Source organism: Euprymna scolopes, chromosome 19, assembly GCF_053919585.1.
Source record: "Euprymna scolopes isolate OS-2025 chromosome 19, ASM5391958v1, whole genome shotgun sequence".
Classification (NCBI taxonomy): Eukaryota; Metazoa; Mollusca; class Cephalopoda; order Sepiida; family Sepiolidae; genus Euprymna; species Euprymna scolopes.
The window spans coordinates 132,177,478-132,192,719 of NC_136500.1; the positions used below are offsets into that span (position 1 = coordinate 132,177,478).

Genomic DNA, 15,242 nt, shown 5'->3' on the forward strand with positions numbered 1-15,242 from the left:
TGGACATGGATCTAACTTAATAACTTGATTTGAGCCCAAAACAATAATGGTTAGTTGTCATAATAGGGGTCAAAGTTAAAAAAATTGACCGTTTTTTTTCTTTTTTCTTTTCGCTCGGCATACACCTCCAAACACCCGGGCAATGTCGGGCCAAAATGCTAGTATTAATTATTTCTACAGCAAATTATTAAAATAAAATTGTAAGTTAAATTCAATGTCTTATTATTATTTATATTAGTATAACTGTGACATTCCAATGGCCCAATAGTACTCTTCTACTTTATTTTTAAGAATCTTTTATTAAAAACATAATTTGAGCAACGTCAGGTTGGGGCAGCTATTTATAAATGTAATCTAACAGTTTGTTGAATGGAAAATGAATTTTATTTTAGCCAAAGAGGAAAGAAATTAAAAAAATATTTTAAAAAGGTAGTCTACTTGATGCTGCAAATCGCCTGAGGCGCCCTCACCGGGAATGTGGTGCTGACTTCTCAATCCTACTTTCTGCCCCGGTGTCCAAGTCCTTAGATAAAAAATAAAACTTCTGTTTACCCCAAATAAAGCCTGTTGCCAATTAAGCCTAAGATACTACTGTGATAGGATCCAGATTTGTTATGGCAAACAACTTGAATGGTGAGTTGAGTAGCAATATGCTTTTTTATATTACATTTCAATTTATGCATGATCATATGATTAAGGAAACTGATAGCAGGTAGAATATTACAGGAGAAAGAAGTTATTACAGTGAAACATTTTCTGGAATCTAGTCATCTATATATATGAAAGCGAAAATGTGTGTGTGCATTTTTCTGTATGTTTGCTAAAGGTTTTTTTCATTGGGATACTCGGGGGTGGGGTGGGGGTTACTATTTCTTCTAACTTTGTATATGCTATCGAGATCATAATATGTAACGCTTACTAAACAACACAGTAAAAGTCTTTTATTTGAGCGACTTTTATCTTACAAAATTCACGCTGTGAATTCGTTTTTTTTCTACTGCTCCTCCTGCTGCTGTTATGGCATGAGATTTGACATAGAAAACCACCTTGGTTTATAAACACTTATTTTCGACTAATCTAAAGTTACTGCCTTCGCAGTGCTGTGTCATGTTATCAGACTATTAGCCTCAAGGCTTTGGGTTCGAGCCTACCTTCATCCTAAAACTTTTTTTTTGTTCATTTAAAAAAAATATTTAAACAGGGTTATTACTTTTAGTTTCCATCTACCCTGCCAACTCTCACGCCTATTTTTTGCGTTTGCTGTTTTTTTTTTTTTTTATTTTCCACATTTTTCAAAGAAGTTTTAACATTGTTTTTTCTTTTGTTTTTTTTTTCCATCACGTTCACGTTTTCTTTTTTTAGTTTTTATTTTCACATCGTTTGCATCACATTAAACAGGGTTATTACTTCGCTTATTCTTTTGTTTTGATTTACCTCCCCCAACACACACACCTATCCCGCTAGTCTATATATATATATATATATATATATATATATATATATATATATATAACAGTCAAAATGTGTGCGTGCATTTTTGTGTATGTCTGCCAAAGGCTTTTTTCACCTGGCTTATCGGTCGGCTCACTCCTTAAAACTTTTTATATGTCATCTAAATCATAATGTCTACAAGTTATGACTGGCGGTCGTGTCTATTTTTAATTTGCCATACTTTTATGCGCTATTTCCGAGATTTTTCCTTACGCTTTTAAGTATAAAAAAAGCAAAAACTAGCAGCCGCATCATGTTTCAAGGTCAAACATCACGCGACTTAACTTTCTCGCACCTGTCAATTTCACTTTATAAATGTTAACTTAAGACACCTATCACTTCCTCTCTCCTCGTAGCCGAGATGATTTCGTTTCCACCTTTGCGTCAAGACTTCAGGTTTCAAGCCTACCTACATACTAAAACTTTTTTTTTCTTTTACACCTCTAAACACCCGGCCAACATTTTTTTTTAAACAGGGTTGTTTTGATCTACCCTCCTCCCCCCAACGCACACACACCTACAAACACCCGGGCAATGCTGGGTATCCCCCGCTAGTTTTTAAGAAAAGACAAAAATGCTGAAGTTGAAAAGAAAATCTTAATTTACTGGCACCTTTGCAAGAAAATACTTAATGCTGCATAGATATTTTAAATTTGTATATTTGTCTTAAATGCAGCCTCCAAATTATGTCGTATACACTTTCAACAAAATAAAATAAAATAAATATCCAAATTCTTGGATAATGTAATTTTACAACATGTGTATGTTATGTAAATATATTTCAAGAATCTTGAACGATTGGTGAAAATTCAGAAAGGAACTAAACTTTATCAAAGAGAAGACATAAACACACACACACACACACACACACACACACATATATATATATATATATATATATATATATATATATATATATATATATAAACACATATTTTTATGCATCTGAAACACACACTGATACATAGATGTATGTGAGATTAATAGAATTGTATTTTTAAAATCAAACTAAAAATTTTCATGCATTAGTAAATTATTTAGTTAAAATATATTAGGTTACTTAATTACTAAGATAAAATATGGTATTTAGTTCTCTCCCACTTCAAGAACTTCGACACCAGGGTCAGAAAGTAGGATTGAGAAGTCAGCGACCCAGAGAAAGGGCATTCTGACCTGTAAAAAGTGTCTGAGCAGCCTTGTCAGCATTCCTGGTGAGAACACCCCAGGCAATTAGCAATAAACTAACCATTTCTCAAAGAAGGCAAAGTATAATTGATTTAAAATGTTTTCATAGTATTTTAAAATGAAATTTGATTAAAAATGATGCCTGTGTTTGGTAATCTATGTAATCTTGTGTACATTTTCTCTGTTTTGCAGATATTCCAGTTAATACATTTTGAAAGATTTAAATTGGATTGTGATTTCCGAATGAAATGGGAGCACTAAAAACATAAGAAACGGATATATCCTAAATCAAACGAATGTAAAAAGTTAAATCCCCCCCCAAATACTTTAAAATGATGAAATCTGAATTTACACATCTGTGGATCTTCTCAAGTCATGGAGAACGGTTTCAACATAAAATATCTCTTATTTCTTATCTCATTAAATGGATCCATTTGACTATCGTTGAAATCATATGCAAAATATGATAGTCTTATAAAAATCTTTATATTTTCAAAAGAACAAACTAACATTTTGCTAAATGGTTAAAGTTGGGAGAAAAGGCTTTTTTTGTGTGAAACGTGTGGCAGAAGATTTTCACAGATTGGTATATTTAAATAACAGACTGGAAACACTCCCTAGAGAACAACAGGACCAGACCTGCACTGGAAACAATCCCTAGAGAACCAAGCTGGTATGAAATACAAATAGCAGTCATAAAGAGAACAGTGTCTTGTATAAAAGAACACATGGATATAAATTCAAATCGTCATGAAATCAAATGTTAGCTCCAAGAGGGAACCCCTTGATTTCTTGAAGCTAACTAAAGTAAAATCAGAAAAAAAGAAGGCAAATGTTTGGACAAACGTGCAGTAAATGATTTTGTGGTGGCGAAAATTTAAAGTAACATATGGAAGGAAAAACCAAAGAGAAACCATATTCTTGTGTAGTGTGTGGTGCGTCATTTACACAGAAATCCTACTTAAAATCACACACAAGAATACACAGTGGAGAGAAGCCACATACTTGTGAAATATGTGGTAAGTCGTTTCTAGAGAAAGGAAACTTAAAACAACATAAAGGAATCCACAGTGGGGAAAAACCATATTCTTGTGAAACTTGTGAAGCTTCCTTTAGATTGAAGTCAGACCTGATAATCCATAATCGAACACACACTGGAGAGAAACCATATGCTTGTCTAATATGTTGTAAATCATTTTCTGTTAAAAGAAATCTAACGGAACATGTCCGAAGTCATACAGGAGATAAGCCATATTCTTGTGAAGTTTGCGGAAGGTCTTTTACACAACAATCTTCTTTAAAGAAACACAGGAGAACACACACTGGAGAGAAACCATTTAGTTGTGAAATATGTAGTAAATCATTTTCCGAGAAAGGAAATTTGACTAAACATGTGGGAATACACACTGGGGAGCAACCATATTCTTGTGAAGCGTGTGGGACTTCTTTTACAACAAAGTCAGACCTGATAAGTCATAATCGAACACACACTGGAGAAAAGCCACATTCTTGTGAAATATGTGGAAAATCATTTTCAGCTAGAGGAAATCTAACGTATCATATCCGAAGTCACACTGGTGATAAGCCATATCCTTGTGATGTGTGTGCGACCTCATTTACGCATAAACACCACTTGAAACGGCATATGGGGATACATTGCACTGAAAAGGATGGCGAGAATCCTGAAAAGATCTCTTGGTTGGACTCACTAAAATAGGGGTAAATGTTAGACATTTGATTGGATGTCCCACCCACCCCTAGAAGAAAAAGATTAAGAAAAATGAAAAATAATATCAAACAGAAAGATGACGGTGTTTTTTTTGACAAATACAACATAAAATAATATACCAAGACCAATGCATGAACAAAATATACCTAACATGAAATAAAGGAGGTCTGGCCTTCACTTAAATAAACCATGTATATCAGGCCACCATAGTAGGCATAGGACTGTACATCAAAAGTTCAACAGATATGACACTGGAAATAATAAGGGACAACTATGAATGTCTACTGTAACAAACCGCAATCACAAAGCTTGCTGAAAACTTGGGAGTGTCATACTGGAAAATAATGAACCAGCAACACAGATTGCAAGAAAAGAAAGAACGAAATACATGGAAATCGAGATAGACACAAGAAAAAAGGATGGAAACAATATAAAAGAACAGGACAATTCCTGGAGGAGTTTAACCAGGAGTATATAGCCAGGAATGCTTCACTCCAATGACTCAAGAGTGGGAGACTTCCATTTGATGAAGAAAGATTCATTGTAGCCAGTCGAGCACAAGGCTTACAAATGGATAAAAAATGGATGAACTGCAAGCAAATGCCCAGTGCAGATTTTGCCACTCAGCGATTAAGAGCCCAGCTCAATAATGTCTGGATACCAAACTTATTGTCTACCGAAACAAAGTATTTAAATACCTCCGTTAAAAGATACAGCTTGACAGATCGTCAAACATCTGAGAAGATTAACCATCACGGATAACATCAAACTAAAAAGTGACAGTGTTCTATGACAAAGACATACAGGCAGGCAAATATATAAAAGACAAGGTCATTAAACCAGACATTGTAATATGGAACAAGCCTGAAAGAACTACACCCATTATCGATGTCACAGTCCAAAATGACTATGACCTTAATAGAGCTGAATGTGTAAATGAAATATCAGGACCTAAACAATGATTTAAAAACAACAGGGTCCCTTAAAGAAATCAACATTATATCAGTTGTTCTAGCAACTGGCCTAATCAAAAGAATCTTAAGAAATACTTGGAAACAATCGCTGGAAGACCAAGCTAGCATCAAATACAGATAGAAGCCATGAAGTGAAACAGCGTCTATTCTAAAAAGAGACTTTGGATATAAATTCAAATCATAACGAAATCAATCTCTTAAAACTAACTGAAGTAAAATAAATGAAAATAAAATATCAAAAAGTGACAGTGTTCTATGAAAAAGGGGGGGGGAGATATATAAAAAAAAAACAAGGCCATCAAGACAGATATTGTTATATAATACAATCTTGTAAGAACCGCATTCATTATTGATGTAACAGTCCCAAATAACTTTGGTCTTAATAGAGCTGAACGGGGAAAAATAACAAAATATCAGGACCTAAAAAATGATCTAAAACATGGTCTCTGTAAGAAATAAACATTATACTGGTTGAGATAGAAGCAACTGACCTAATAAATAGGAATCTTCATAAATACTTAGAAGCAATCCCTGAAAGATCGAGCTGTAATGAAACACATATAGCAGCCATAAAAGGAATAATGTCTATCCTTGGGTATAAATGTAAATTTTAATGGAATCAAGTGTGGATGGAACCCCCTGATCTCTTAAAACTAATAGAAGTGAAATAAAAAAAACAGGACTTGAATGCCTACTAGACACTATCCTCTAATCTCTCTCTGACGTCTAGATACTTTTCCCCACAAATAAACCCTGACTAGATACTCCACCAGACTAGATGAATTCTTGTTACAGAATCAGGTAAGACCAAGAGACCACAAAAAAGATATACTGTAACATATCTGTAACATCTGCTGAGGTGAGGGAAACAATGTTCTCACCTTCTTTACTAACAATGTTTGAGCGGTAAAGGACAGCTTTAATTAAATTTGAATATAGACATTGTGCATTGATGAAATTGTTGCCATAGAAGAGATGACATGATTCCATTTCTGTTTGATGGCAACCGGTTTTCTTTGTTTCAGACCATCTAGGTGTGTACAAATCTCAAGAGCGATAGGAGCCTTTTATAATATCTAAAAGTGACACAATGTTCACCGAGCAAAATCTCAGATGTGCCGCTGTACAACTCATGCTTTCTACCGATCCAAGTTATGACAACAGGACCATTGCCAGCACCCTCAAAATGAATCGCTGGATTACGATGAATAATAGGGACATGCCCAACAGAGTGATGAAAACAGTTTCTGGTCATTCTTATGGTCTTTGGCGTGGTTTCAAGTGAGGCCACATCATGCTACCTAACATCTTTGAAGTCGGCCTTGAAAGTCAACACCAAAGTGTACATGGGTATGCTGCAGAGTGTGGTGATCCCCTGATGCAGTCAGGTGGAAAGTGCCAGACCCTGGTTGTGGCAGCAGGACTCTGCGCTGACCCACAATCCAAGTAGCCCCAGGCTTGTTTTCAGAAGAAGTGCTATGACTTTTTACCCTTCTCTCACTGGTCTTCAGTATCAATCACTGCCTCAATACTGGTCCAGAATTGGGAGCATGCATTTTCCACAAGGGAGATCATGTTGGTGATGTTCTTAGTGTATTACCAACCAAAGTACTTCAGTCGGTTCAGGCAGGAGGAGAGGCCAGTGAGAGAAGAGTAAAAAGTTGTAGCACTTCTGAAGCCAAGGCTCAGTCTCTTTGGACCTGTGAACTGGTGCCGAGTCCTGCTGCTACACCCAGGGTCTGCCAGATGCCACCTGATTGCGCAAGGAAATCACTACCCTCTTCAGCACATCCATGTACACATTTGTGTTGACTTTCAAGCTGACTCAAATATGTGATGTGGCATGATGTGGTCCTCACTTAAAACCACATCAAAGACCATAACAGTGATCATAAACTTTGTTTTCATCATTCAGGGCACGTCCCTATTATTTGATGCAATCCATCAATGCATTTTGAGAGTGCTGGCAATGGTCCTGTTCTCATAACTTGGATTTGTAGAGAGCATGCGTTGTACAGTGGCACATCTTAGATTTTGCTTGGTGATCATCGTGTTACTTTCAGACATGATAAAAGGCTCCTATCACTTTTGGGATTTGTACACAACTGGCCAACTAATAGATGGTCGACAAAAAAAAAAGAAATAGGTTTTCATCAAACAGAAATTGAATCATTTTGTCTTTGCTAGGGCGATAATTTTCTCGCTTAGAAGAGTAATTCAGAAAATGCTTGTGAGTGATTTAGCTTCAGCAGTGAATTGTTTGCAATGTGGAAAACACGTTTGATGATGAGCGAAGAAAGATATTTTTTCCATGAATTAATTGAAGCAGTTTGAGTGAAAGACGTACAACGATCTACAAACTGATGTTGATTAAGAAATTGTATTTCATGTATCAAATTGAAGATTACACTTCCTCATCAAATGTTGAGCATTTCAGAGATATCCAGGCGACCTATGAGAAATTTGTAAGCCAAGAAAATGTAAGAAAATTTAAACAAACAAAAAAGATCAGTTGCTTCTATACTCTTTGTTATATTTTTATTTGGTGAATAGCATTTAATAAAACCTTAAAAATATTGGTTTTGTCAACGAATTTCATTTACACTTGTAATATTTGCATAGTTATAAAATTTATTGTTGCTGGGAATCATTTCTAGGGAATTAGTGGTTTGCATTTCTATAAAATAAATAACTGTCGGTTGTCGAACACGTAGCACAGAGTAAGCGACTAAACCGTTTTTAAAACAAAAAAATATATATTTTAGTACTCGAAGTTAGAACTGTGTCTAGGTTGAAAAGAAAAGAAGTAAAAAGTTCTTTGGTAACCACAGATCAGCTAGCAATTGTCTTCAAGTGAAAATCGACTTACAGAGACAAGAGAGAAAGAGGAGTGATGTCTGTCTTTGATGCTTGCCAGATTCCCTCTATCTGACTGAACGCCCCAAAAGGACTTTAAAAGTTTCTTAGGGAAAGAAAAAAAATCAATGTGCCCTGCTAGTTGATTGCTAAGCGTGTGACCAAATCGCTCATTAGAATTAGGGAATTTATTTGCGAAAGAAATGACTACTACACCACTTTCTGCTGAGGCAACACGCTGACGTAGAAAAGAGTAGCAATTAAAAAAAATAGAAATACTAAATAAAAATGTTAATTCAGTTTACAAACAATAATTTTTTTAATAAAATATTTCCTTACTTTTCAGTGAAAAGTTTTGTTCCCAGCTGATTCGGAAGAAATGTTCTTATTTTTTAATGAAAAATATTGTAGAAAAGTGTTTATATTTTGGGTGCAAAATATGTCTTTTCTGTGTAAATTATTTTCTTTTTGAAAATAAAACAAGCAGCGATTGTATAAAAGAGTACAAAGACTGAAAACAGTCCATTCTATATATATAGAATCAGTGATTTTGGACAATATATATATATATATATATATATATATATATATATATATATATATATATATATAAGCTAGAAACAAAAACTAAAAACCATAAATTCAAAAAATATATCGAGAACATTACTGTAGCTTTTCCAACCAAGATGAAGATGCACCAAATTCAGAGTCCAGCTGTGGCAACAATACTCCATGCATGGGCGAATGTTGGCATTGTAGATGTATAGGATTTTTAACAGGGTTGAAAAAAACTCTCCTTATTTGAAGCAGCCTTGGCAGTATCCTCAAAGTATTTGTTGATGTATATGATAATTATTAATTTAAAAATTTGTTTGTGTTAATTTTTCATATAAAAACATAGGACACATCGATAAGTTAAACGCATGTAGTTACAAATAATAGTAATATTCAGATAAATTAGAAATAAATGGATAGTTCTCGTCAAATTTAGATTGGCATAATAGGATCAACAAACTGAGAAATATATAAGATAGAAACAAAAACTAAAAACCAAATTAGTAACTTTTGGGCACGAAAAAAGCTTCTTGTAAAACATTTTTATGATTTTGCATATCAAATATATGCATATGATTTAGGAAGGCAGAAATAAAGGCAATATGGATGAAATATATACAACAGTCAGTTGTAATAGTTATGGGAATTCTGTAACGCGATATCCAACCTGATATAAGAAGTCATGCTATGGATTCAGTTAAAATGTCATTTACAGAAATGGGTTCAAGCCACCGTTTAAATGTTATGAGATAAATAATGGTCCAATCAGATCAAAATAAACCTGGCTGAACTGAACTGGGTTATTGTAAGTACAGTGCGTTAGTGTGGATATTTTAGAGTGTCTACTTAAGGGGGCGGTTCACCAGTAATTTGTTTACATTGGACTTGAAGACATCCAAGTTGTAGTCAGGAGGGAAGCAGGCAGACGGAACAGAGTTCCACAGACGTGCAGTTCTAAGAAAGAAGCTTTGTTCATGGAACCTACGTTTTGATTTAGACATAGATAAAGAGTGGGGAAAGTTTTTGACAGTGGATTCAGCTAGACGGGTGTTTTTTGTAAAAGATTGGCGAAGGGGGGACAAGAAATTGGAGTTCAGACGAGCACCTGCCATGGAAATAACGATAAAACAAAGATAGGCTTGCAACGTCTCTTCTGTGGGAGAGAGGTTGCAGGGAAGAGAAAAGAGCATCCCTCACTAAGCCACGAAGTCTATTTTGTACTCTGTCAAGGCAGGATAGGCTGTTTTAGCATGCCTGCCTAGATATGGCAGCAGTATTCCATCCTTGGACGTACTCATGATATTAAGACTTACATGATCCGATGTACTCCTTATACATTCACTGTACATAGAATCGACACGAAGAACCTTGGAAAAAATCACGTGAAGCACCAGTATTGAAATAGCATAACAAAAAAAATAAAACAAACAAACAAGAAAAAAAAACAACGTTGGTCATTTAGTGTGATGCAAGTAATAAAGCTGCGGAAGCTGTATTATTACAAGAAGGTCACCCTTTGGCCTAGAACAGTCGAGCATTTATTGGGATTCACGAAGAAAGTAATAAAACTCCCAACCGGATGTTGACTCATCGGCTGTCACAGAAAAAAGTGTGTAAACACATCACTACGCATAGGCTCCACGCACCCACCCAGTCAAAAAGAGAAAAAATAATAAAATATTAATTAGCAAAGATTTAACAACCAACATGTGTGTGGGAGCCGGCAAGTAGAAATATAAACACTGAATGTTTGTAAACGAGAGCAGAGAAGGAAACAAGACACTAAGGAAAGAACACAGGTGCAGTAAAGCTAAAAGTTACCCCGCTTTCACCGTAAAAGCTGAAAACACTCCCTCTATAACCGCTTCTCAACCAAAAAAAAAGAAACAAGGAATAAGCACTTTTTTTAATTAAAATTCTCCCTTTTCCTACGTTTCTTTCAGCACCTTACTTTATATTATTTGTGACGATACGTAAAAATGAACCTTTTTGAACACGCACATTAAATCTAGTCTTTTATTGTTGATAAAAGTTATTCAAACCCTTAAATGTTTATATTTTGTCTTGTGTTAAATGCAGTTTCTATGTTATGCTTTTTTATATTGTAATACACGAAACAAGCTATACGCTTACAGACACAGTAAAAAGATATGCTCAAACTTAAATAGAACTGCTGTAGTATACGTATGTGAACGGTTTCACCAGTGTACGTTTGACCAACAGTTCACAGTGCTTACCGATCATAGGCTATTCGAAGTAATAATGAAAAAAAAAAAGAAATAATTGGAAAGCGACTATTGATACGTTAATGCGTTTACAAGTTTATAATATTATAGTTCTGTACCATCTTGAGAAGATGTTCTTTGCAAACACAGTCAAGAACATACATCTATGGAGTGGATGCTGAATATGTAGATGATGATGTCAGGGAAAATTAATATATTTATTTGACAGAGATGTGTTTGAATTGCGCTCAGCCACACAGGAAGACAGAAGCATGAAGCTGTTGCAGCGTGAATTGTAGAAAGATGTATTGGGAATTTCACAACTATAAACGGTAACAAAAATAAAGTGACGTCGACAATAAGGAAGAAACACAACACAAGTGAAGTTGTTGTAAGAAACCTTGTATTAATAGGAAAAAAGAAGGAGGAAGAAAGTTTCTTTGTAAAAGCAGACGCTTTGCGGAACTTAACTATTGTTCGTCCTTTTAACGCTGTTTGTTTCCTGTGGAGTTGGCCGGGTTGACGTAAAAAAAAAATGAAGCCTTGCTTTCTTTGTGCTGCAGTTGCTGTTGAAACTTCTACCTCGTATCCGGTATGAATGGAGGAGTAGACTGAAAAACACGTGTTGTCTTCAGGGGGTCAACAATTAAAAGAGGAAGAGAATTCGGAATAACCGCTCTCGAGGGGTTGGGAGGAATCTAAAAAGGGAGGTCTATGATTGGTTGTTTTTCATCCAATCACAGGGCACTTCGTTAATGACTCCTTAATAATTCCAATAGATGAGCAGAAGACAAAGTACATCTTGATTTTAACCTGCAGTATAAAATGGCTGTACAACATGGGTTAATTTTCAGAGGAAACCGAGTAGTGAAACCAATCAACCAGAAGGGTGTAAGCACAATTGGATTCGTCTTATCTAGGAGTCTAAGGATGTTAGCGAAGAGCAACAGAATGTTGTACTGGCCAAATATTAACAATGATAACTGAGACTATGTTTCATATATATATATATATATATATATATATATATATATATATATATATATATATATATATATATAAAATAATGGTCCATGTTATTTTTGGGGGACTCTGGACTAAAGCACGAGTAGATCTTTTCAAACTTACAAATAGGGATTATCTATGTACGAATTAATGACATGACTAATTTATAAGAAATTGATCATCTTTCAACTGTACAGGCAAATACCGTGATCACTAAACTTAAACACCATTTTGCATGGCATAAGATATCAGATTAGCAGTTGGTTATTGTCATGTGACCCCAGTTCGGTAGCAAGGAATTTTTCGCACACACACACACACACACACACACACACACATACACACACACATATTTACCGGGGACACATAATGACATTTACATAGATTACGCACCCAGTTCATGTTTATAAAACATAGGAGATGCGAATTCATTATTGAACGAGGGGAATATGCAATACAGTTATTTTACATCAGAGGGCGAGAATCATTACTGATGATGGCGGAGACGACATTACTTGGAAGGGGGTTGTATAAAGTTCGTTTATAAGATGATAGAAAAACACATTTACCTTTTAGTTATAATAACAACGACGAAGAGACAAGTTTATAAATGTATATGATTCTTTAGTCATACCAGCTGGATGATTGATGATTGTCAGGGATTCAAGACTTTACGATTGCATTGTCTCCTCCTCACCCTTCGCCTCTCTGTTTGACTCTATCTAACTTCGAACCCTGTCTCAATATATTGAGAATCTCCTTTCCTTATGATATCAGAGGCGTGAAAAACAAAAGAAATTCTAAAATTTACTTATTTTGCTGATTATTTCTAAAACTCGTATTGCTCACTCTTTTAACTGACGCAAAAAAGAACGAACAATCAACTGCATTCATAAATTAAATTTCTGACATGAATAATATTTCTAGGATTTCAATTTGTATTTTTTAAAACTTTTCTTACTGGGTTCGATCCTAAGCTTTTCCTAATATCCTTTTCAAACTTATCTAGTTTTGCTTTCTTACTTACCAAAGTCTGTCCCTTTTTCATAACATTTTGGCATGCAAACTTTTGTATTTATAAAACTACAAGAGGAGGTAATATCGAAAGAAATTAATGCCTCGTGATTGGATAAACAACAACCAATCACATGCTTCCCTTTCAGATCCTCACCAACATCACGAGAGCAGTTTTTACGAATTCTTTTCCTCTTTTGCTTATCGGGTCCTCAAGTCTGCCAACTCTCTCCGTCATTCAATACCAGACACAGGTGAGGATTTTCGGCAGCAACTGCAGCGCAGAAAACCTCAAGGCTTCCTTTTATTCCCTCAATCCGGTCAAAACTCCACAGGAAACATACATCGTTAACAAGACGAATTCTACAGATAAGTTCCGCAAAAAGCGAGTGGTTTTTGCAAGGAAACATTCTCTCTTCCGTCTCTGTTTTATAAATACAAATTTTAATAATATTTTTCATTTGTGTTTGTGTTCGTTTTCTTCTTGTCGACGTCACACTATTTTGTTGTCATATATAGGTGGGAAAATCCCAACAAAAATTTAAGCAAAGTTTTATTCGATTAGGGAACATTGTTGAGGGTGACTTCCAAGAAATGTTTAATTTATTTAATGTATTTATTAATAAAGCCATCAGCTAGTTTAAACAATTATATTTCTTTTATTTTTGAAATCCTATGAAACATAATTTGTGTATTCATTCTTTTGCGCCTTGGTCTTCCCATTGATGAGGATAAGAGTCAGCAAAAGAATGAACACACAGATAGTTTCAAAAAGCTTGTGTTTGTTCGCATATATAAAACTTTACGAAATTACCATTGCTTTTATTTTTTAAAATTATTTTTAGGGGAGATTTTTTTTAAATTGAAAAAATTAAAATAAGAGAAATTTATTTTAAATTTTATTTTTACCTTAATGTCTTTTAAATAATTTGGAATAATTTTGAATCAGTTTTCACTGCTGACAATATTTCTAGATCCAGGCAACACCGGATAACAGTAGCCAGTCTCGTAGTTGTTTGTAAATAAATTCATAACATGTTTGTTTGCATCATCGAACAGGTGTACCTTTCGCCCCCTTCCCCTCTCCCTCTCTCTTTCACACACGCACACACAATACACACATACACACACAATGCATACACACCCAAAAACACAATACACACACACATACACACACACTGCAAATATCGCATCATAATAGTGTCGCAATATTCACGCTGTTTCTTTTACAAACAACAGTTCCCGACCCACACACAGACAGTCGCACTTCGAAAGACAACTCATTTATTTCGGTAAACAAGGCTATCAAACATATCGAATCAAAGGGATAGGTACTAATACATAGTGCTAAGATGTTTATGATCTGAATACTGTACAACAAAAACAATATTACCAAAACATCATCAAATATTCAGCAAAATGTATTATTTAAATGATTCCGATTACTGTTCTTATCTCGAGTGTTATTGTCTCAAACTTTCTATTGATATAAACTGCCACATTGCGTATTCTTGTGCACATAAATTCGTGACGCAACGAATAAAAATCTGTAATCAGAGTTTTTTTCTGTCTGTTTCGATTTACTCAAAACCGCACACACCTCGTCTTCTCATGTATCGTTCCTTTCTTCCTCTTCTACTTCTTGCTCTTTTTCTTCTTTTTTCTTCTCAGTCGTCAAAAGCGTCGTCTTTGTCTTGACTACGTTTTTCCTTCTCACTTCTTGCTCACAGTGACCCGTTTTTATGCTAAGCTGAACTCTCGTGTGTGCGAGAGAACACGAGATTTTGCGTGATTACTTGGCAATATTAACCGGCCGCCGCCATCTTGCCATTTTTCTTTGGACGTGCCCGCTTTGCAGAGTGCACACCTCGAGCGTTTGTCAGGTAAGCCCGTCTGTTTATTACACAAAATCCTAGGTAATTGTGTCGAAAATAATGAAAAAGTGATGGCGCCTCTGTCTATCCTGTTAGGTGACGGGATCAAAAAAGGAAAGAGAAAAGGAAAACTTTCGTCTATAGACAGTCTATTAATATTAATAAACTGTCTATAGTGTTATAATTTTCTTATTAAAGTTATATAAGTAGAGAGCGAACTGGCAAAGGGAAGACAAGAATAGCGTAAGTAAACGTTAACTATGTAATATGACGACTTTTAAAATGTAAAAACAAAGAGGCCCAACTCCGCACTGAACAACAAGAAGAATTAACC

The 15,242-nt window shown here is 35.0% G+C and overlaps 1 protein-coding gene across 1 annotated transcript in view; it reads left to right on the plus strand.

The window, feature by feature from the left end:
• LOC145239990 (uncharacterized) overlaps window positions 1–7,957 on the plus strand; it is a 33,850-nt gene extending 25,893 nt beyond the window's left edge. Inside the window, exon 2 of the mRNA XM_080103572.1 lies at window positions 2,869–7,957. Coding sequence (XP_079959698.1) covers window positions 3,566–4,393 — 828 coding nt within the window. The 5' untranslated portion in view covers window positions 2,869–3,565 and the 3' untranslated portion in view covers window positions 4,394–7,957. The remainder of the gene's footprint in view (window positions 1–2,868) is intronic.
• The last annotated feature ends 7,285 nt before the right edge of the window (window positions 7,958–15,242 follow it).